The sequence below is a fragment of the Schistocerca americana genome, chromosome X (assembly GCF_021461395.2).
Source record: "Schistocerca americana isolate TAMUIC-IGC-003095 chromosome X, iqSchAmer2.1, whole genome shotgun sequence".
In the NCBI taxonomy this organism is placed as follows: Eukaryota; Metazoa; Arthropoda; class Insecta; order Orthoptera; family Acrididae; genus Schistocerca; species Schistocerca americana.
In genome coordinates, this window is record NC_060130.1 from 7031441 (window position 1) to 7052918 (window position 21478).

The 21478-nt window shown below is 38.7% G+C and overlaps 1 protein-coding gene across 1 annotated transcript in view; it reads right to left on the reverse strand.

Moving 5' to 3' along the window:
• Nucleotides 1-323: 323 nt before the first annotated feature.
• LOC124556732 (molybdenum cofactor biosynthesis protein 1-like) overlaps nucleotides 324-21478 on the reverse strand; it is a 137382-nt gene continuing 116227 nt past the window's right edge. Inside the window, exon 7 of the mRNA XM_047130731.1 lies at nucleotides 324-379. Within this exon, the coding sequence (XP_046986687.1) occupies nucleotides 324-379 (56 nt within the window). The remainder of the gene's footprint in view (nucleotides 380-21478) is intronic.

Below are 21478 nucleotides of genomic sequence, written 5' to 3' on the forward strand. Positions count from 1 at the left end.
AGTAAGAGGGTTATACGTGGCAACATAGAGACAGGGTTTCTGTTATTTACGTAAAAGCATACTAATATCATAATGGTAGTGTTATAAGGTCCTATTAATGTGTGGTCATGACATTTGTTAAATGTCTCACCACATTCCTATTGAAACTATTTACTCTTCTTGTAAATAACACCTATGACAATTTTATACAAATGTCCACTAAGACTTTGCTCGTCAACTTTCATTTAGGTAACAGCGATCTTTAGATGTATTTAAATCAGTACTGTTAAGAAATACTGACTAGCTTTATTTTCAAGAATCTCAAGTTTAAGTTATACATACTGTTATCCTCCAATATGAATCATTGGCCGATTCTTCATCTTTGACAGGTTCAGCATGCCTGCAATGCAAAACATTATCTTTTGTATTAACAGATGAAATCCAACTTTTTAAATTTAATAAATGCTTATACAAACATAAAGTTTCTTCAAAAAATGTATTTCTGACAACTTCCTGTCACAGATAATTTTCACTGAATGTTGCAACCCAGTTATATTGCTGATGAGAAGCAAATGTTGATCTTTTCCCTCTCTTCCTTCACCATCTCCTGTTTTCAGAATGAGATTTTCACTCTGCAGCGGAAACGAGGTACTGGCAGAAGTAAAGCTGTGAGTAACGGACGTGAGTCGTGCTTTGGTAGAGCACTTGCCTGCGAAAGGCAAAGGTCCCGAGTTCGAGTCTCGGTCGGGCACACAGTTTTAATCTGCCAGGAAGTTTCATCTCCTGTTTTGTTCACCTTGACATATTTCTATCAAAAAGACTACCCCAATGGATCCACCGCTTATATTTAACACACAGTAAATTCAGTTCAAATATTTCCTTAACAGAGGATGTGCATTGACGAGCTTGAATTAATCAGAAAAATATAAACAGATACTAACCATTCCACAGCTCTTACAAAATACTTGCATTAAGTAATCATCAAAGCTACTTTTTGTACAGCAAGAGGACTAACAGTCAAAATGGTGCTACATGCTACAGGCAGTGCAATACAATTTATTTTACTCATTGCTACAGCAATAAATGTACTTATAAAAATATTCAGACTTAGACTATAATCAAATACAGAGAGAGAAAATATTCTAACTAAAGAGATATAGCAGCCATAAGCAGAAACAAATAAAAAAACTGATACTAATCTTAGCTTTGAGGACCAAAAGTTTCTTCATCTGGAAAATGTAAAAAGAGAAATGAGACTGTTCAAGAATTAAGGATGAAAATTCAGGATCTTGAGTCAAGGAAGATGGATGGTTAAATGAATGAAAAAACTAGACTGGACATGATGAAATTGAGTTGCGAAAGAGCAGCAGATGATGTAATTTTAAATGCTGAGAAATAAGATCTCTTCAAGAGGAGCCACCAAAAGGTCAAATAAGTGAAAAACAAGGTAAAAATACCGTTAAATGGGCTAAAATGGCGGCAAATAGATAAACAAAACAGAAAGATAGTGCTGAAGAACAGGCAACCAAACAACCACAACAACAACAACAATAATAATAACAGCACATTGTAGCAATATATAATAGCAGTCCCACAACATCTGGAGGAAGATTTTCCACTAACAGAACAATAAATTCATGAAGCCATCAAATCATTCCAACACTTCAAAGCAACAAATGAAGACTCCACTACAGCAAAATTATTGAAATAGTCAGAACACACAAATGATCTACAACTGCTGTTTGAGAACATTTGGAAAGCTGAAGAGATTATGGAAAGCATTAATCCACAGCTATGAAAAAAAGGGGACACACAAAATGTCAACAATTGCAGAGATGCCTCACTTCTGCCAGTGGTATACAAAATATTTTCAAAAATTCTCTGGACAGAGTTGTAGAAACTTTAGACAAATAACTGGGAGAATCTCGAGGAGCTCTATAAAGGGAATACCCTGCACAGAACAGATGTTTATTAGAAAATCGATAATTCTCCACATACTGTTAATCACCAAACCTATAATAGTATCATGTATTGGTTTCAAGAAAACATTTGATTTGGTAGGCAGAGAAATTATAGGTAAAATCATCAAAGAATTTTGTGTTAAAGCAAACATAATCCTCAAAACACTAGCAAATAGGATGGCAGAAGCTAAATTTATGGGAGAAGTATCTCAACCATTTGAAATAAAAACTGATGTTAGACAAGGGGACAGTTTATCACCTTTACTGTACACTGCATTCTAGAAAAAATAGAAAGTATCTGGAATTTGGAGAAAAAAAAATCACAAAATTGAACCAATAATTTTAGGATGAAAAACAAATGGAATTAAGGTAAACTGCCTGGCTTCTGCAGATGATTCTGATATACTTTCAAAAAATCTGGCAGACAGTTATTGAAAGAAATCTTTTGGAAGAAATAGCAAAGGAAGCTGGTCCCAAAATTTCAGCCGAAAAAACAACATTGATGACAATTTCAAACAATGCATCAACACTCTTAGAAAAACAAAAATGTAAAATAGCATTAGGAAGTAAATTTAAATATATTGGACAAACTGTACAACAAAATGGACTAGAAGAATTAACAGTAGATGCAAGAGTCAGCAAACTGGAGAGAGCAAATCGTTTGACAAAGGATATTTACAACAAGAAATGTACAACTAAAAAAACAAAACTAAGACACTATCCCACAGTGGTATGACCAGGATGTTTATATGGATGAGGATGCCTAATGATGAACTATAAGCTGGACAGAACAGAGGTTCCTCAAAGGACCATTATTAGAAAATAATGGTTGCAATACAAGCTACAGACGGTTGGAAAATGAGAAGTAATGAGGATATCTACAAAAATTTTGAGAAAATATCAGAAGTAATGGCTAAAAGAAGATTAATCTTTTTTAGAGACCTCTACTGAATGAGTAGTTCTGGAAGAAGGAATCAATGATAGCATGGATTACAGAAATAAGAAAGAAACAACATCAAACAATCAGAAATAATAGAAAGAAACCTTTTTACAGATAAAATACTGAATTTAAAAGGATCATCACCTCTCCAAGATCAAAATTAATTTCACCCCTCTCAATAAGACCGTGAAAACCGGAAATAAAATTCATAAATATGATATTACGAAGCTCAAAATCAATCAAAACATATTGGAACAATGCCACCAGTAACTGACAGTTGAATCCCATAAATGGGCAGACATTGACTCCATGATCCAACAAGCAGCTAATACTACAATCCTGACAGCTAAAAAGAGGAATCATACATGGTGGAATGAGGTTTGTGGTGAGGTGGTGGCCCAAACAGCAAGTGCATGGAAAAAGTGGAACTCTACCAGGAGACCTGATGATTTTGATGTATTCCATGAAGTTCGAAAATATGCAGCCAGAACTCTACGAAGGGCTAAGCAGTTGCATGAGAAACAGCAGTTATAACAGATCGATCAGCATTTCCAGATAAACAATGTCAGAGACTTCTATCAGACGTTCAAATCGAATTTGAAAGGATACCAAGCCCCTAGTTTTTGTTTTAGAGACTAAAATGGAAAGCTCAGTGTTGTGTACATAGTTCCGCGTATTCAGCGCGTACACAAATTTCCCACTAGAGTGAGCCCCGCTAAGCACAACAGCGCAGGCGCAGCACTCGTCCATCTCCGCACTACGAGATGGCGCTGCCATAGAGACGGACCAAATTCTGCTTCCGCCGATCCGCGTATTAATATGTAACACAGCCAATGAGATTGCTGCTAAGATAGAACACTTTCTCCTCGCGCATCACACTCGCGCAGTGATACATGAACGAGCGAGGTATTATAACGAGTGTAAAGACCTTCGACCAGTCAGTCTGCATTTGTCTGCACCAGTCTGCATTAGTCTGTACCAGTCTGCATAGTCTGTACCAGTCTGTACGAGTTCTACAATTGTCTGTACCAGTCCATAGTCAAGATTCAGTCTGCGCCTAATAAGATTACCATATTCCTGTACATTACCATGAAGATAAATGTATAGACACTTTCGTCAAGTACCCGAGATATATGTGAGAATAAGATTAATGTATCAATACCAAAGGAACTTCAGATTGTCAATTGTAAATAGCATCCAGAACCAAGTTAAGTAATTTTTATATTTGTTATTATTTTAATAAATGTATGTGAAAATTAATCAAGTTCTGTTTAAAGTTGGTCACCGTCAATCTGCTACTCTCAGCGTGCAAGTGGCATTTCTATCGTCTGACCTAATGGCAGAAGATAAATACGCCATGATAAGACCACGAGACATATTGCTGACACTCGCTTACTTTGTTAGAGCAACAAGTCAAATAATCTGATGGTGTGTGCACTGAAGGTCTTACAGTACGCACACCACACTCGGCCTGACCAACAAAAAAACTGCAAGATAATGTCTCGTTACTTTGAAAACCTACTTAATTGTGATGAACCGAAAGAAAGATTCCCTGTATGTGCCCCAATCCACAAACTACCCCTCATCTCCATCTAGTAAAGAGGAGACCAAAGAGATCATCAACAACTTTAAGAATAATAAGGCAGCTGGAGAGGATTCAATAGTGGTGGAACTACTGAAGCTGGCAAATAATGAAACTCTAGATATACTAGTCCAACTTTTTGAGGAGATCTGGAGAGCTAGGATGATACCAACTGAATGGCAGTCAGCTTTAATCCATCGTCTACACAAAAAAGGTGATAAATAGAATGTCAATAACTATAGGGGTACCTCATTAGTATCTGTTCCATATAAGATTCTCTCGAAAGTGATACAGAATAGAATAGAAGATCATTGTAACCAACTGATTGGGGACTATCAAGCTGGTTTCCAAAAGGGTGATTCTTGCGCAGAACAGATCTTTAACCTGAAGAACATCATGAGGTACAAAAAAAAATTGGAAGAAATAACTATGTGGTCATGCGTGTTGATTTTCAGAAAGTATATGACTCCATCGACTGACATGCATTAATGAATATTTTGGAAAAGTTTGGGGTGGATAATACATCAAGAAAGCTGATCAAACAAACTCTTGCTAACACAGTGTCGAAAATTAAACTTATGGGTGAGGTATCTGAACCCTTTACAATCAGAACGGACATAAGACGAGGAGATAGACTATCCCTCTCCTTTTCAATTGTGTCTTGGAAAAGGTCATTCGAGAGTGGAGAAAGTTATTAGCCCAAGAAGAAACAAATGAAGAGTGGTTCAGACTTGGTCCTAAGAACAAAGGGGTGTGCATTGACTGCTTAGATTTTGAGGCTGACCTGGCCATTTTTGCTAACAACATAGAGTCAGCAATCAACAAGATAAATAGGCTGTCAGAAATTGATGAAAAAAGTTAGACTCCAGATCTCTATTCAAAAGACAAAATATATGACGAACATCTGTGACGGACCTGAATGGAAGATAACCAACCTGGGAAAAAATCGGATGAGTTAAGAATTTCAGGTATCTCGGTGAAGTCATCCACCAGGAGAATGGATTAAAAGAAGAAGCAATTGTCGGGATGAGGAAGTTAGACCAAGCATACCAACTGACAAAGAATACTTATAACAACAAGTCTATGAGTATATGGGCCAAATTCCAACATTATAATACAGTTGTACAACCTGAGGGCTTATAAGCATCCAAAACTTTGACCACGAATAGACAAGGTCAAGCTGAGTGGCTGGAAAAGCGTGAGTGTAGGATATTAAGGAAAATCCTAAGGTAATAGATGGGTCGATGGACAATGACGAATGAGAGCAAATGAGGACACGTGCAGTGAGACAGAACCTATCACAGCATCCATTACAAAGAAATGATTGTTATTTTATGGTCATCTCATGAAAATGGACGGTGATTGACTAACAAAAAGAATACGGAGTTTCATCCTATCTAAGAAAACGAGGCCGAGATGGTTCAAAGAATGTGAAAAAGATCTTAAGCAGATTGGTATCTCAGAGAGAAATTCCTGAAAGGAACAAATTTAGAAGACTGGTGACCAACTACCAAGGTTTTAACATGGCATCAACATCCGAAAGACAGTGAGGACCATTATCTGAAGAGCATAAAAAGGCACTTCTTGGAGGGGCTCAGAATATACTGGCAGGAAGTCAAAGCTGGAGCAAGAACAAGACCTGGACACTAGAGTGAATTCGGTTGTTACCTCGCAGTCCATAGAGACTCACCTCAATAAAAGAATAAGTAAATAAAAATAAAAGGCTTTCAATGCAGAAGAAATAGGGGATTGAGAACAACACGAATAGAATAAAGGGGGAAAAACATGAGGAGGAGATGGACGAGTACTGGAAAAACAGGAGACGACAAGGGAAGAAGAAGAAGTGAAGTTATTACATGACGAGAGATGGTGATTGGATTTGATTTGATTCAGTTTTTGTTACATACACCGAAAAAATGAGATGATTCTCGAGGGTGTGGAACATGTCAGAATGTATAACACAAAACATTTTAATATAATGAATACTTCCCTGATCATTTGTCACGAGATTGTCAAAATAGGTGAATACAATACAGTAAACTGGAAAAGCTAATATTTACAGAATTAATACGCTGTCAGAATGAAACATTGTTATGCACTATTAATAAATTTATCATACACAAAATACTTAATATTGACTGTTGCAACCAAGTGCTGTCAAAACTTAAATCTAACATATTTTTACTTAAGCTGGCCTTTCAGTCTCTGTTACGATATTCATCTATAGAGTAGAAGGCATTGCCTATCAAAAAGTCATTCAAACTCTGTTTAAACTGTGCTTTATCTGAAACCAAGTTTTTAATGGGTGCTGGTAATTTATTGAAAATGTGTGTTCCTGAATATTGGACCCCCTTTTGGACCAACATAAGTGATTTTAGGTCTTTATGTAGATTGTTCTTATTCCTAGTATTGATAATATGTATTGAGCTATTTGTTGGAAATATAGATATGTAACTTGCAACAAATTTCATTAAGGAGTAAGTATACTGAGAAGCAATGGTCGGAATTCAAAGTTCCTCGAATAGGTTCTACACAATGTTCTTCAAAGACTGGTCCCAGATACTCCATTGCACCATTCACCGTACCTGATAACCCCGAGCCATCAGTAACAAAAATTAAGTCTTGCTTAAGAGATTTACAACACTACATGCACTTGTTACCAAAGCCTCATTTACTTTTAGAGCTATCTGTTCCACTTCCTTTTTGGCCCCACTTCTCTCTGTCTTCACTATATCCCATACAGTTCTTATTTTGTTGATACAATTATCTTTTTCTCTTAATAAAGCTACTTCAATTTCTGGATTACTTGATTCAATATTTTGCAGTATTCTTTGTAATGCATTACAATGCTAATATCAGAAATGTTCCTAGATAGTAGATACAGTCTCCTTTTTGCCCCACATGATATCTTTATTCCTTGTGTAATCCATGGTTTATCTTTTGACTTCTGTGTGATCTGAGTTACCTTTAGGGGAAAACAATTTCCAAAAGAGGAGGTAACTTTATTAATAAATGCTTTGTATTTTCCATTTGAGTCAGGTAAACATCTCTCCAGTTCATGTCTTTGAGCAATTTCCTGAATTCCTCAATTTCTGGCTTATTTATTATCCTCCTGTACTCAGATTTAATATTTTTTTTATCCTGACAAGTTTCAACATTTAACACAGGATGCTGCACGTTGTGATCAGATAGTCTATTTACTATTGGTTTTGTGATATGACTTTTTTCCCCTAGATTTGTTCATAAAGATATTATCAATAGCAGTCTCAGAGCATTTACATATCCTAGCTGCAAAGTTCACAATAGGAACTAAATTGAATGATAGTGTTAAAAACACCAGCAACCACTATTTCCTCTTCTTCTTCTTCTTCTTCTTCTTCTTTTTCTCTTTTTTTTTTTTTTTTTTTTTTTTTTTTTTTTTTTTTTTTTTTTTTTTTTTCCTTACACACAAGCCATTCCTTTCGCTTTGTGAAATGAAGCACTGCCTAGTTCCAAAACACAGGACTACTATGACAAGGTGAAATGTTCTCAGAGTGCTACATGTATGATAGTAAATGTAATCAGCACTATAGTTGTTTTCTGAGTAGTTATGCTGTGTGTGTTTCATTCAATCAGATGAAATGGAATAAAATCATCTATTTATTTATTTGGGCTCTTTATCACCAAGATACATTCAATGTTGGTTGAGGTTTATCTTTTGAATTCACTCCAGTGTAGACTGTCAAAATTTTATCAGTTGTCAAAGTACTTGTAACACAGTTTTCGAATTTACTGCCATCCAGGAAAGTCTCGCACTCAAATTATTCTCAGAGACTGAGAGCTGGCTGAAACCCAGAGTAGAAAGCTCTGACATATTTACTGATTAATGGAATATATATCGGAAAGGCAGGTTAGACACTGTACGAGAGGGAGTGTCCATTGTCTCTATTGAGGTCAAAGCTGATTGTGACAGTGAAGTTATCTGGTTGCATATAACAAGTCTACGTGAAATCACGTTAATTAATGAATGTTTTAATCAGCCACCCGGTTCTGCTATGACAGTTTTGGAGCCATTCACAGAAAGTCTACAGACAGTAGCACGTCAATACCTAGATCATGCAATACTAGTTGGAGGTTAATTTAGCCTACTGAGTATAGATGGTAGCCTATGGCTTCATTGCAGGGGGTGCAGTCAATCTTGTGAAGCACTTTTGAATGTGGTTTTCAAAAATTGTCTTGAGCACCTAGTTTGGCATGCCACATGCAATGGAAATATCTTAGACCTTGTAGTTACAAACAGGCCAGATATCATCAATGACTTCAGCATAGAGATGGGGATTAATAATCATGATAACATCATAATAACTAAGGTTACAAAAATTAATAAATCAGTCAAGAAGGCTAGGAAAACGTTCATGCCAGAAAGAGCAGATAAGCAGATGTTAGCATCTCACTTAGACAGAACTGACATCACTTAGTTCCATTAAGATGGACGTAGAGAGATTATGGTCAAAGCTTAAGCAGATCGTGAATTGCACTCTCAACAAGTCTGTACCTAGTAAACGAATTAAGGATGCAAAAGAGCCACTGTGGTTTAACAATGAAATTCGGAAAATACTGAGGAAGGAAAAGCTACTGCACTCTTGGTTCAAAAGAGAATGCCAAATGGCAACAAGGAAAGGTTACTACCACTGTCATACCTCAGCAAAAGATCTGGCTGAGAAGCAGGGGAAATTATTGTCCTATGTAAAATCACTAAGTGAGTCAAAGGTTTCCATCATGTCACTTGACCAGTCTGGTGTGGCAGTAGGAGATAAATGTTTTAAATTTTACATTTAAGAAATAATTCATGCAAGAGAATCATATAAACACACCGTCATTTGACAATAGCACAAAGACACCTAACAACAATCACCTGTAAACATGTGCCATGTCAGTGCTCTTGGAAGAGAGCTGTGGCAGTGACACGGCTCTGTTGTTGTTCCTGTGTAGTGATCTGCAAAGACGGGGCGGGGGGGGGGGGGGGGGGGGGGGGGGGGACGGGTAGAGATTCAAGCAGTGATGAAGTACTTCATAAAGATAGGTATGAAAGCAAAGGACATTCATGCCGATTTCCAGAATACACCAGGGGCTCTGCTCCTTTGTCTTCAACTGTTGCCAAGTGGATAAATGAATTTAAATTTGGTCAGGAGAGCTTAGATGATGATCATCCATGAATAGGTCAGCCAAGATGCGTCACTACTCTAGAAATCATTGCAAAAGTGCACATAATGATCAAGGAGGATCACCAATTTAGAGTGCATGAAATTGCTCACGCTTGCCAGATGTCATCTGAAAGGTATTCACAAGATGGGTGCCGCGACTCTTGATGCTGGGTCAAAAACACATGAGAATGGACATATCACAACAATGTTTGGCCTGTTTTAGGAGAAACAAACAAGAACTTTTGTGCTGGTTTGTGACCACGAGGAAACTTTGGTTTACTACTATACTGCAGAGACAAAGCAACAATCAAAGCATTGGAAACATGCTGAATCTCCGCCGCCAAACTCCTTCAGCGGGGAAGGACATGGCGTCAGTGTTCTGGGATGCGCCACCAAATTCCTTCAGCGGGGAAGATCATGGCATCAGTGTTCTGGGATGGGAAGGGGATTCTGTTTGTACTTTATCTCCCCACTGGGCAAACAATTACTGGAGAATACTATGCTAACCTTCTGGACAAATTGCAACAAAAGATATGAGAAAAAGGCCAGGTTTAATAAGGAAGAAAGTCATCTAGCATCAAGCCAATGCACGCTCACACGCATGTGCCATCGCCATGGTAAAATTACACAAACTAAGGTATGAATTGTTGCCACACGTGCCTCTTCCCTAAACTGAAAATTTTTCTTTGTGGATGAAGATTCACTTAAATTAAGAATTGATAGCCTGAGTTTGACAACTATTTTGTAGGCCTGGAGGAAAATCATTGTCGAGATGGGATCAAGGTATTGGAACACTGTTGGACCAAGTGAATTAATCTACAAGCAGGGTACATTGAAAAACAAAAAAGTTTCAGTGACATAAGTACTTTTTTTCTATTCTGTTTCAAGAACTTTTCAAACCACCCTCGTAAGCATCCCTGACACCTGAAATAATTAAAAACAAATAAGTCACCAGTTGCAGATGGAATTTCAATTTGGTTTTACAAAGAGTGCTATATGGCACTGGACCCTTACTTAGCTTGTATTTATTGTGAATCTCTCACCCAGCAGAAAGACCTAAGCAACTGGGGAAAAAATACAGAGGCGTCTCCTGTATATATGAAGGGCGAAAGAACAGACCCGCGAAATTACAGACCAATACCCGTAACATCAGTTTGCTGCAGAATTCTTGAACATATTCTGGGTTTGAATCTAATCAGTTTCATAGAGAGCAATAAGTTTATGTCCACAAATCAGTACAAAGCATCACTCATGGGCAACTCAGCATGCCCTTTTGTCATACAATGTCTGTTCAAAAAATTCCAGAACTTTGTCCACAAAATTTTCTATGCTTATCTTTTAGTTACTCTACTCCAAAATTGATACACTGCTCCCAATATCATTTCCACTTCCAGGAGCAGTCTTGACACACATCTTGCTGGGTCACATAAAGTGCCGTCTGCGAATTTTCTTCTATCTCATCTACCATTGCAAAACTTCATCCTTTTCACCTTTGGAAATAAAAAGAAGTCTGCAGGGGTCATACTATTCTCACAAGGAACATCTCAGTCTCATTTGTAAGATCCAAAAAGTTTTTTTGGTCTTGACTCATGAGCGTGGAATGAACTTGACGGCAACACAATGCATTCCAAGATGCTGTGTCATTTCATAACATGATCCAATTGAAATGTTACATTCTTCTACAATCTCTCGGACAGTGAATCTTCGACTGGCACACACAATTTCGTTGACGTTCCTGACACAAGCATCATCAGTGGACATCTAAGAGCGTCCTGAACAAGGATCATGTTTGACTTTTGTAAAGCCATTTTTAAAACGTGTGAATAATATGTAACACCGAGTATGGCTTAAGTACTCATCGCTATAGGCTCCCAGCATCATTTGGTGTGTCTCTGTAAAGGTTTTCTTGAGTTTCACACAAAATTTAATGCAGATGCATTGCTCCTCTAACTTTGCCATCACAAAATTCACAAACCCAGATTCCATATTTCTTGATTTCCGAGAAGCATTTGACATAATGCCTCACTGCAGACTTTTAACAAAGGTACAAGCACATGGAATACATTCCCAGACATGTGAGTGGCTCAAAGACTTCTGAAGTAATAGAACCCACTACATTATCCCGACGGTGAGTGTCCATCAGTGACTGGGGTATCATTAGGATCGTTCCAGGGATGTGTGATAGGAGCACTATTACTCATATTTTCTATGTGCATAACTGATTTGATGGACAAAGTGGACAGTAATCTGTGGTTGTTTGCTGATGATGTTGTGGTGTATGGAAGGTGTCATCGTTGAGTGATTTAGGAGGATAAAAGATGACCTGGACAAAGTTCCCAGTTGGTGTGATAAATGACAGCTAACCCTAAATGTAGAAAAATATAAGTTACTGCAGATGAGTTGGAAAAACAAATCCATAATGCCAGAATCCACCATTAGTAGTGTCATGAATGAAGAAGTCACATTGTTTCAATATCTGGACGTAACATTGCAATGTGATATGAAATGGAACAAACGTGTGAGGGTCATGGTAGGGAAGGCGAATAATCATCTTTTGTTTGTTGGGTGGATTTTACTACAGTGTGGCTCAGCTGTGATGGACATCACATATAGGATGCTAGTGTGATCTCTTCTTGAGTACAGTTTGAGTGTCTGGTATCCGCAAGGGGTCGAATTAAAGCAGACATTGAGGTAATTCAGAGGCAGGATACTAGATTTGTTAACAGTAGGTTGAAACAACAACATACAAGTATTATGGAGATGTTTCTGGAACTCAAATGGGAATCCCTGGAGGGATTTTGAGGAACACTGTGCTGACTGCAGAACAATTCTGCTTGCACCAACATACATTATGCGTAAGGACCACAAAGATAAGAGACAACAAATTAGGAGTCATAGAGAGGCATATAGACATTCACTTTTTCCTCACTCAATTGGCAGATGGAACGGGAAAGGAACTGACTACAGTTGAAATAAAATTACTTGATAGTTGGCACTTCAAACGCCAGTAAGAGTAGTCAGCGTCACACTTGAACTGTCTGCTGTTGCCAAACTCCACCAAAATTGGCCAGTCACTTCCAATTCCTGGTTCAGCATTCTTTCTTGATGTATTTGTATCCCAAATTACGAGCCCGACACTTTTATTATGTATTTCATGACACGCAATAGCTACACCAAAAACAACACACATTAACAATGCTAATGAAAGACACACATTTCATTCATAGCACTAACCAAACACTACTGAATAACTCAGCACAAGGTGTAATTCAGTATCATACATATAGTTATCATATTCACAGAGATCATCTTACATTAGATAAGCTTTTCACTACACTGCGTGAAACTGAAATTTTTAAGGTTGCAATTCATAGTTGCAACTGGGTCACTACATTCACATATATAAATACTTCATGCAGTGCTGTGGCATAGCACAATGGTTGGCAGATTAATCTAATATGTAGCATGTTGTAGGTTTGAATCTCATCAATGTAGCAAAATTTTTATTTTTAAATCTAACCAAAAGAGTGTGATTATTATTTTCATTCAATTAATTGGTTTAAATATATTTTTTTTTTATTTTTAATAATTTGCTGCATCATTTTTCATCATTGTTTTGACTGTTCTATTTGGTCTTATTTTTCTTCCTGTCATTATTTCTTCATTTGGAATCTGCCTCAGTCATCTATAATCCACGACCAAGTGCCCACATGGACTGTTCACTGGTTTCTAACATGGCAGCATGTGCAGCTAGTGTAAGGATAGTTACAGGTAACAAATGACATGGAGAAATTTCAATTTGCTTTCAGCCCTGAAATTGAGTTTTTGTTGTCGTGAGTTTACCCTTAAGGGTTAGCTTTAATTGCCATGAACAAAGCGATCATGATATTAGTACTGCTGCAGACTGTTGACCACAATTTTCTCGGCTGGGTTAGGACATAAGTTTACAGTCAGGGATACAAAACGGGTCGTCTGCCCCAGTTCAGTCACTGGTCACTTTAAATCAATAGTCGACAGAGTATCCAACATTTCTGACATACCTTGCACCAGCCACTAGAAAAATTGCTCTGTGTTAAACACTTAACATAATTTGTGAAGTGAGCTGCTTGTTTGTTGTCACCTGTAACCAAACGGTAGCTGGTAGCCAATGTGGCAACATTGTTGCAGCAAGTGATTGATGTCAACTATCAAATAATTTTATTCAGACTATTGTAGTGAGACAGGGTACCTTCTGCCATGCACCATATGGTGGCTAGTGGAGTATGTATGTAGATGTGGAATCACATCCCATCTGGAAAGTCAGCACTTGATCTGCAGTTCTGGGTAACTTTCTCAAAATCTACCCTTTTTCCTAGACCTATCCTTCACCCCTCTTCCTTCCACTTCAACCCTTCTGCCTGAAGAATGAGCTACTAGCTCTGAAGCTCGCCTAATTATAATCTTCTTTTATGTGTGTGTTCTGCCGCCACTTAGCAAGTAGGTTGTTTATCTATCCAATTCAATTATCATGTAATCAAAAGCTGCATTTAACACACCAAGTCTCTTTTACCAATCACTTTTAATATGTCCTACAGAATGTACTGTCTATCCTGTCCTTTTTTGAGATTACTGTTTTGTTGTACTTTTCTACAGGCATCATCTTACTTATTAGGAGTCAGTTCCTTCATGTTGTTGTTGTTGTTGTGGTCTTCAGTCCTGAGACTGGTTTGATGCAGCTCTCCATGCTACTCTATCCTGTGCAAGCTTCTTCATCTCCCAGTACCTACTGCAACCTACATCCTTCTGAATCTGCTTAGTGTATTCATCTCTTGGTCTCCCTCTACGATTTTTACCCTCCACGCTGCCCTCCAATGCTAAATTTGTGATCCCTTGATGCCTCAAAACATGTCCTACCAACCGATCTCTTCTTCTAGTCAAGTTGAAGAGCTGCATGTCCTCGGGAAAAATTATGGCTGCAGTTTCCCCTTGCTTTCAGCCGTGCACAGTACCAGCACAGCAAGGTGTTTTGGTTAATGTTACATGGCCAGATCAGTCAATCATCCAGACTGTTGCCCCTGCAACTACTGAAAAGGCTGCTGCCCCTCTTCAGGAACCACATGTTTATCTGGCCTCTCAACAGAAACCCCTCCGTTGTGGTTGCACCTACGGTACGGCCATCTGTATCGCTGAGGCACGCAAGCCTCCCCACCAACGGTAAGGTCCATGGTTCATGGGGGGAGTTCCTTCATAGTCAACAGTTAAGGAATGGGTGGCTGAATTCATATGTGGCATATGTCTCTGTAAGATGACTCATGAACTACTTCCTAGAATTACAATCAAATATGAAAATGCTGAGAAAGAACACAGTGTGATATTGCAAGATCAGTAATTAAAAAGATGTGCAAAACAGTTGATGCCGTGGCCATACCAGAAAATGAGTGGCATGTCTGTTGAAGCCTGACTACAACCTAATGTGAAAAACAATTTGGGACAATCTGACACACAACTGATTCTATGCACCAATCTGTTCCCGTGGATGAAATGAAACAGCAGTTGCACAAAAATAGCCAAGGTGACTTAATCGGAGAGAAAGAGTGGTCATTGTTTTCTAGGATGCAAAAGGGATTGTATTTTAGATTAGCTTGCAAGACTGAAACAATACCTCACAAATACTATGCAAGTATTCTGACTCAACTGGATTAAAAAATATGGAGCCAAGACCCAGGGGGAAAAAAAAAGTTTATCATCAGTGAAATGCATATGGTCACAAAGGCACTTTCACAATAGGAAAACTGGGAGTTTCAAGTGTGAAGTCTTCAAATATCTATTCCATTCTCCAATTTTTTCACATTCTGACTTTAGCTTCCTCTTCTTTTCTTTTTGTATGAATGATTCACTTAAGACTACATGCGTCACAGCTCAAAACCGTTTTGTGAGTCAACAACTGGATATGTTTTCACTGCTCTGTCTCTTGTAACTCCGTTGGACATGGAGGTAGCAAATGAGGATGTAGGATGTCCATGACATACTGCTGTGCTGTCAGAGTGACCTGAAGTCATATCCGATGCTGCCCCAAACGCCCTCTCCCTATGTCGTTGTCATACTCACTGACAACTGTCATCGCGGGTCTTGCAGAATGTGACTCACTGCTGATCACATGACAGGTGCAGGTGTGAAAGGGTTACAATGTGCTCGGCGTACTTGCAGCAATTCTCCCATGGGCTCGTCAGACACGGTCAACCGGAAGCTTGCTGAAAAGCAAGCCGCCCTTACGTACCCAAGCAGTCCAACATGGGGACACTACCACATCTGAATGTCTCACAAATCTGCATACTGCATAATTCAATCAGCCTGGCAAATGGAGACACACAATTAGGCCCCTTCAAATTTTGTTACGTGCTGATAATGCTGACTCACAGAAGTACAGGGCATCTGTGTCCTTAACAGGGATCACTCAACATCTTACGCTCTTCACATCTCTTATAGCTCCTACCATTCACGGTAACAATCCGAGACACAAACAAAGCTAATGCAATCTGGTGACCTTTTTATCCATTTCAGAGAGTTGTGACTCTCATAATTTACCACTGGTATGCACACTCGTGAAACTACGTTGCTTCAGGGAGCTTCCCTTTTTTTTCTTCAAGCAGTTTAGTTCTTTGAATCCATTTTTCTTGTAGCTCAGAATAATTATTTTATTGTGTAGCAAACTTACAGGCTAGCATTCTGGCCTGAGCTGTCTGAGTTGGTGGTCATGTGTGTGTGTGGTGTGCTTGCTTGTGTGAATGAATGGTGTGTATTTCTATTTCTTTTTCTGATGAAGGTTGTGGCCAAAAGCTTATGTGTAAGTGTCTTAACTGTGCCTGTCTGCATTTTAACGTGCCATCTTTATGGTAATTAGCACTCTATCTTTTCCTACACTGCTGATATTCCAACCTGTAGCTTCCATTGTTTGAACTTACGGTCTACTGTTTTATGTTGCAGTGCACTTCTACAAGTGTAATACACAAATGTTGCCTTCGGAAAGTGTCACAATAACATCCATGTCTACCGTTTGCTATTTTTTACGAAATAGCACGTCACACTCGAAATTTAACTTAGCCAATGAAATAAGTTTGAAGATTTATTGTGTGTAAGAGACACGAGGGCCCACTGTGTGGGAAATGTGGGAAGTTCTGTGCAGAGACGGAGTTATCCACAGACGCAGTAAGTCTTGGGAGCTATACGGGTGTTTAAACATCGCCACCTGCTGGGATGAGGGGCCACTTACTCTGAGGTGGCGCTGTGCCAGCAACGAGCTCGACCCATTGATTAGCACCACAGATGACAATGAGCAACCAGCTGCTTCTCTGTGCAGAGATATAAAATTTATCGATTTTGGACATCGGGTGACAATCTGTCACATGGAGAACAATGATTACTCTGGCAATTTTAACACTAATCTAGTGTTCTGCAACATATTAATGTGAAATGTTGTCTATGATGTTGAAGAGTTTAAGTTAAACTGATATCTGAGAATTTGTTGTTTTTGTGGCACTATCCGGAAAATGGCCTCTCTTGCAGCTCCAAGCATAAATGTACAGTGAAGAAGAATAATTAGCACAGCACACTGGAACTGAGTAGGGATCCGGTTTACTGCTCGGCCACTAAATTAGCATATTGTGAGTACACCAGAAGAGACGCTGTACACACTTGCATATACTACATACACAAGTACAAGCATTGATCAAGCTACTGTGAAACTGCACTCTGTGTGACTCATCACTACATCAGAATACTGTAAATGTGGTGATTCCAATTTCGTAAGGTCTCTTCCTGTTTGTTTTCATCAGTTGGATCTTATTTTTCAAGTATGTGGGAATCCAATGAGCTGCCTGTTTGGATACATTCTTTCTGTATGTCCCACAAGTTGGATTCTTTGGAGACACATTGTAACAAGAGTTTTTAGGAATTTGCCTGGAGATTTCACACTGGGTTCTGTGTGATGTATTCCATCTTTTATTCTTGGACCTAAGATTTTTACTACAATTTTACATTCTTCTAATTCAGTTTGCTGTTTTCATGTCTTGTGTTGGACAAAGAGTCTCTCTCATGCATAAAGAAATTCTAATTTGATCACTGTTGTGCAATGTTAGATTTTAGAGTTCCAGGAAAAATACTTTTAGTTAACTGAGAGACAGTTTGTATTTTCTGAAGTCTGGATTCTATGCCTTCTTTTCATTATGATGTTCAGTGGTCTTTTTCACCTAATTATTTAAACTCTTTATCACCGAATACTATGTTGTTGCCTATATAAGTTCACCCAGTGCCATTTTGGTATCGTCCATTAATTTTTTATCCAGGTGAAATTATTAGTCCAATTTTCCTAGATTGCTCCCTTAATATTTCAAATTGCTTTAGCACATCAGTGATGTTTTTGTCAATTAGTATTACATCATCGGTATAGGTTACACAATATAATTCCATCTTTAAGTTTACGTTCTAGTCAGTGTAATAGTGCACCTGCTCTTCTCCATTATCTTACAATTTTCTTAGGGGCATAGTTGAATAGCAATGTGTTATGCCATCCCATTTTCATATACTTATGTCTGTCTTAAATTACACTGCTTGAAAAAAAGTGAGACACTCAGAAGGTGGGGAGAAAACAAATTGAAACATAGCTAATTTAGAGGGTATGTGATGTTATTTCAGTGATAACAAAACAGAGTCAAATTTACACAGAACTTATCAGTTTGAGCACACTTATCAATACAGCAATGCACCCTGTCTGGCCTGGACAGTGCGGGAGGATGTCGTAAAGCTGCTGCATACCCTCCTGAGAAAGGTGATCCACAACTGTTGTAACTGGACATTGCAATCATGGATTCAGGCAGTGGGATGGAGTTGACGTCCATGTTGGTCCCATAATGTTCTATCGGGGACAGATATGGGGATTTTGCTGGCCACAGGAGTATATCAACATCACGCAGACAACTTAAAGAGACACACACTACATGTGGACAAGCACTGGCCTGTTGAAAAATAGCACCACAATACTATTACACACTGCTGTACCATCAGAGTTCCCTCGGCCATTACAAGCCATGACCTGAAGTCATACCCAATGGCTCCCCACACCATGGGACTGCTTTGTGACGCCCCCCCCCCCCAAAATATGGAAGAATGGGACCTCTCCCCATCTCCCCGGGTCACTGTCAAACTTCTCCACGATAGTCATTTGGAGCAGTGCAGGACTGGGACTCATTAGTGAACATAATGTGACACCATTCATTAGCAGTCCGTACTTCTCGATCATGGCACCACTTCACATGCAGTCATTTGCTTGGGTGTTAATGGCAGCCTATGTGCAGGACGGCAATTCCATAGTCTGGCTGCTCCTAGCTGTATGACACAGCATGTTGCAAGGAGTCTATTACAGTGAACTCCTGTTTATCCTAAATGATCGGGACGGTGGCCGGTTCCGATAACAAAAATTTCAGATAAATCAAAGTCCCCCTGTTTTCACATGTGAACACTCCAAATTGCATCAATATTGCGAAATACGATCGTAAAATGTGCGTAGGGTATGTAAAACGTTACTGATATGGTTGCAAATAACCCTGCACTTTTTTACTGAAAAAATTGTGTTGACATGTTAAAAAGGCACCAAACTATGATTGAAAACTCAAAGTTTTTAAGTGCTGTATAACAAAGCTCGTTTATTTTGCATTCTTACAGAAAAAATCTCCCTTATTTGGCAGCAGGAAATAACAGGAGTTTTAATTTTATTACCTACTCTTTTGAGTAAAAAATAAACTACTGAACAAAATTATGAAACAAATCTAGAGATTACTCAAAGGAACAAAAAGTCTGTCTAGAGGAACTTTCAAGAAAATTTAAAAAAAAAAAACTTTTTAAGTTATGGACATAGAAGTTCTAGGATGCTTCATTAGAGTTTATTTTTTGGTAACGAAGTCACAAACGTCTTTTTTTTTTTTTTTTGTTTTTTTGCTTGAAAAACTATTGCTGCAACAATACATCTCCAACGTTGAAATCAAACTATTTCACGATAAATCGTCTCCGCCTGTTGGCTGATGTACTCCAGGGCAGTTTGGATCACTTCGTAACAGAATGTGTGAGGAATATTTTTCTCTGATTCATCATCAGAAACATAGTCTTCTGACACTTTATGATCGGTCACAATTTGGACGATTTCATCCTCAGTCACATGAAAAAATGCCATTTTCTATCCACTCTTCAATGTCTTCGAAGTGTGTGTCTTTACAACCAGCTTCTCCAGTAAATTCACCAAAATTATGTCAGCTTGAGTTTCGGTGTTGCCTCCTCCTTCCCACCACTTAGGTTGCCTTACGATCTAAGAGTTTTTTCCAAGACCTAACAAGAGGAACTGGAGGAATTAGATTCCAAGCTTCAGCAGTCAATGAATGACACTTAAAACATCGATTTTTTTAAGAGCTTCCACAAAATCATCTGCAGCATCAATCACACCTATTAATTATTCCAGCATCTTGCGTCTGTAATGTTTTTCCATCGCCTCAAGAATACCTTGGTCCATCGGTTGACATAGAGATGTGACATTTTGTGGGAGAAATACAACTTTGATATCCCCATCTTGCAGATCACCTGGGTGAGAAGGAGCATTGTCCACAAGAAGTAGCACTTTTCAAGGAAGTCCTTTTCCTTCCATGTAATTTACTACAGTTGGAACAAACTCTGCCTGGAACCACTCTCTGAAGATGGCACTGTTCATACATGCCTTAAGACTGACTCGTGTACCTCAGTGGCAAACTGGTTGGTTGGTGTCTAAATGCTCTTGGTGTTTTGGATTTGCCAGTTAAAGTAAGACACAGTTTATGATTGCCAGTGGCATTACTGCAAGCAAGGACAGTAAATCTTTCTTTGATTTTTTTGTATCCTGAAGCCATTTCTTCTTCTTTAGAGGCAAGGGTTTTCATTGGCAGCATTTTGTAATTCAACCCAGTTTCATCACATTTGTAAAGTTGATTGCCAGTATAACCTCCTTTGTCAATGATTGTGTGCAGTTTCTTCTTAAAATCAGTGTAGCAGCTTCATCCCCAGATAATGATTTGGCACTGATGGCAATTTCATGAATGCCATGCTGCTTCTTGAAACGATCCTGCTGGCCATTACTTCCGAGCAATTCTTGCTTCTTTCCTTCTATCAGCTCATCAGCTCATTTTGACAAAGTAGAGGACCTGAAACTGACACACCTTTGGCTCTTATTTATTCGTGCCACAAAAATAATGCCTCTTCTAACTGAGGATGTGCACCTTTTCTCATTGTTTTTCAAGATTTCACTGCGCTGCCCAATGCTTGGATGGAACAAAATTTTTCAATTCCTGATCAATTTGTCTTCCGATCAGTAATTGTACTCCTACTCTGCAGCAACTTTTGCGGGTGGCTCACCAGCATCAATTCTCTGCAAAGTGTGAAGCTCTTTTTCCAACAAGATCACATTCATTTTATGTTTCGTGCCTGTAGTCACGTTCAGTGTTCTTTCTACAGACACTCGACTGAGTCCTTTATGGTTTTTGGCCCCTTTTATCTCTGGACACTTTAAGGCACATAGTGGGAGCACAAAACCTCAAATCAGAAACACACAGATGCACAACTTGACAACACTCGAGATGCACTAGACAAACTTTTGACTTTTGAAACCAGGCTGTGGCAGCCATCAAATGAAAGCATTCGATACATCTATGCCATTTCCTCTGTTCTACCCAAGCCCACGTGGCAACACAACAGGGTGTTGTACATTCACTGTTAAACACTCAGCTTTGATGTTCCGACAACAAGTGGAAAGTGTTAGGCGGCGCACTCTAATTGTCGGTTT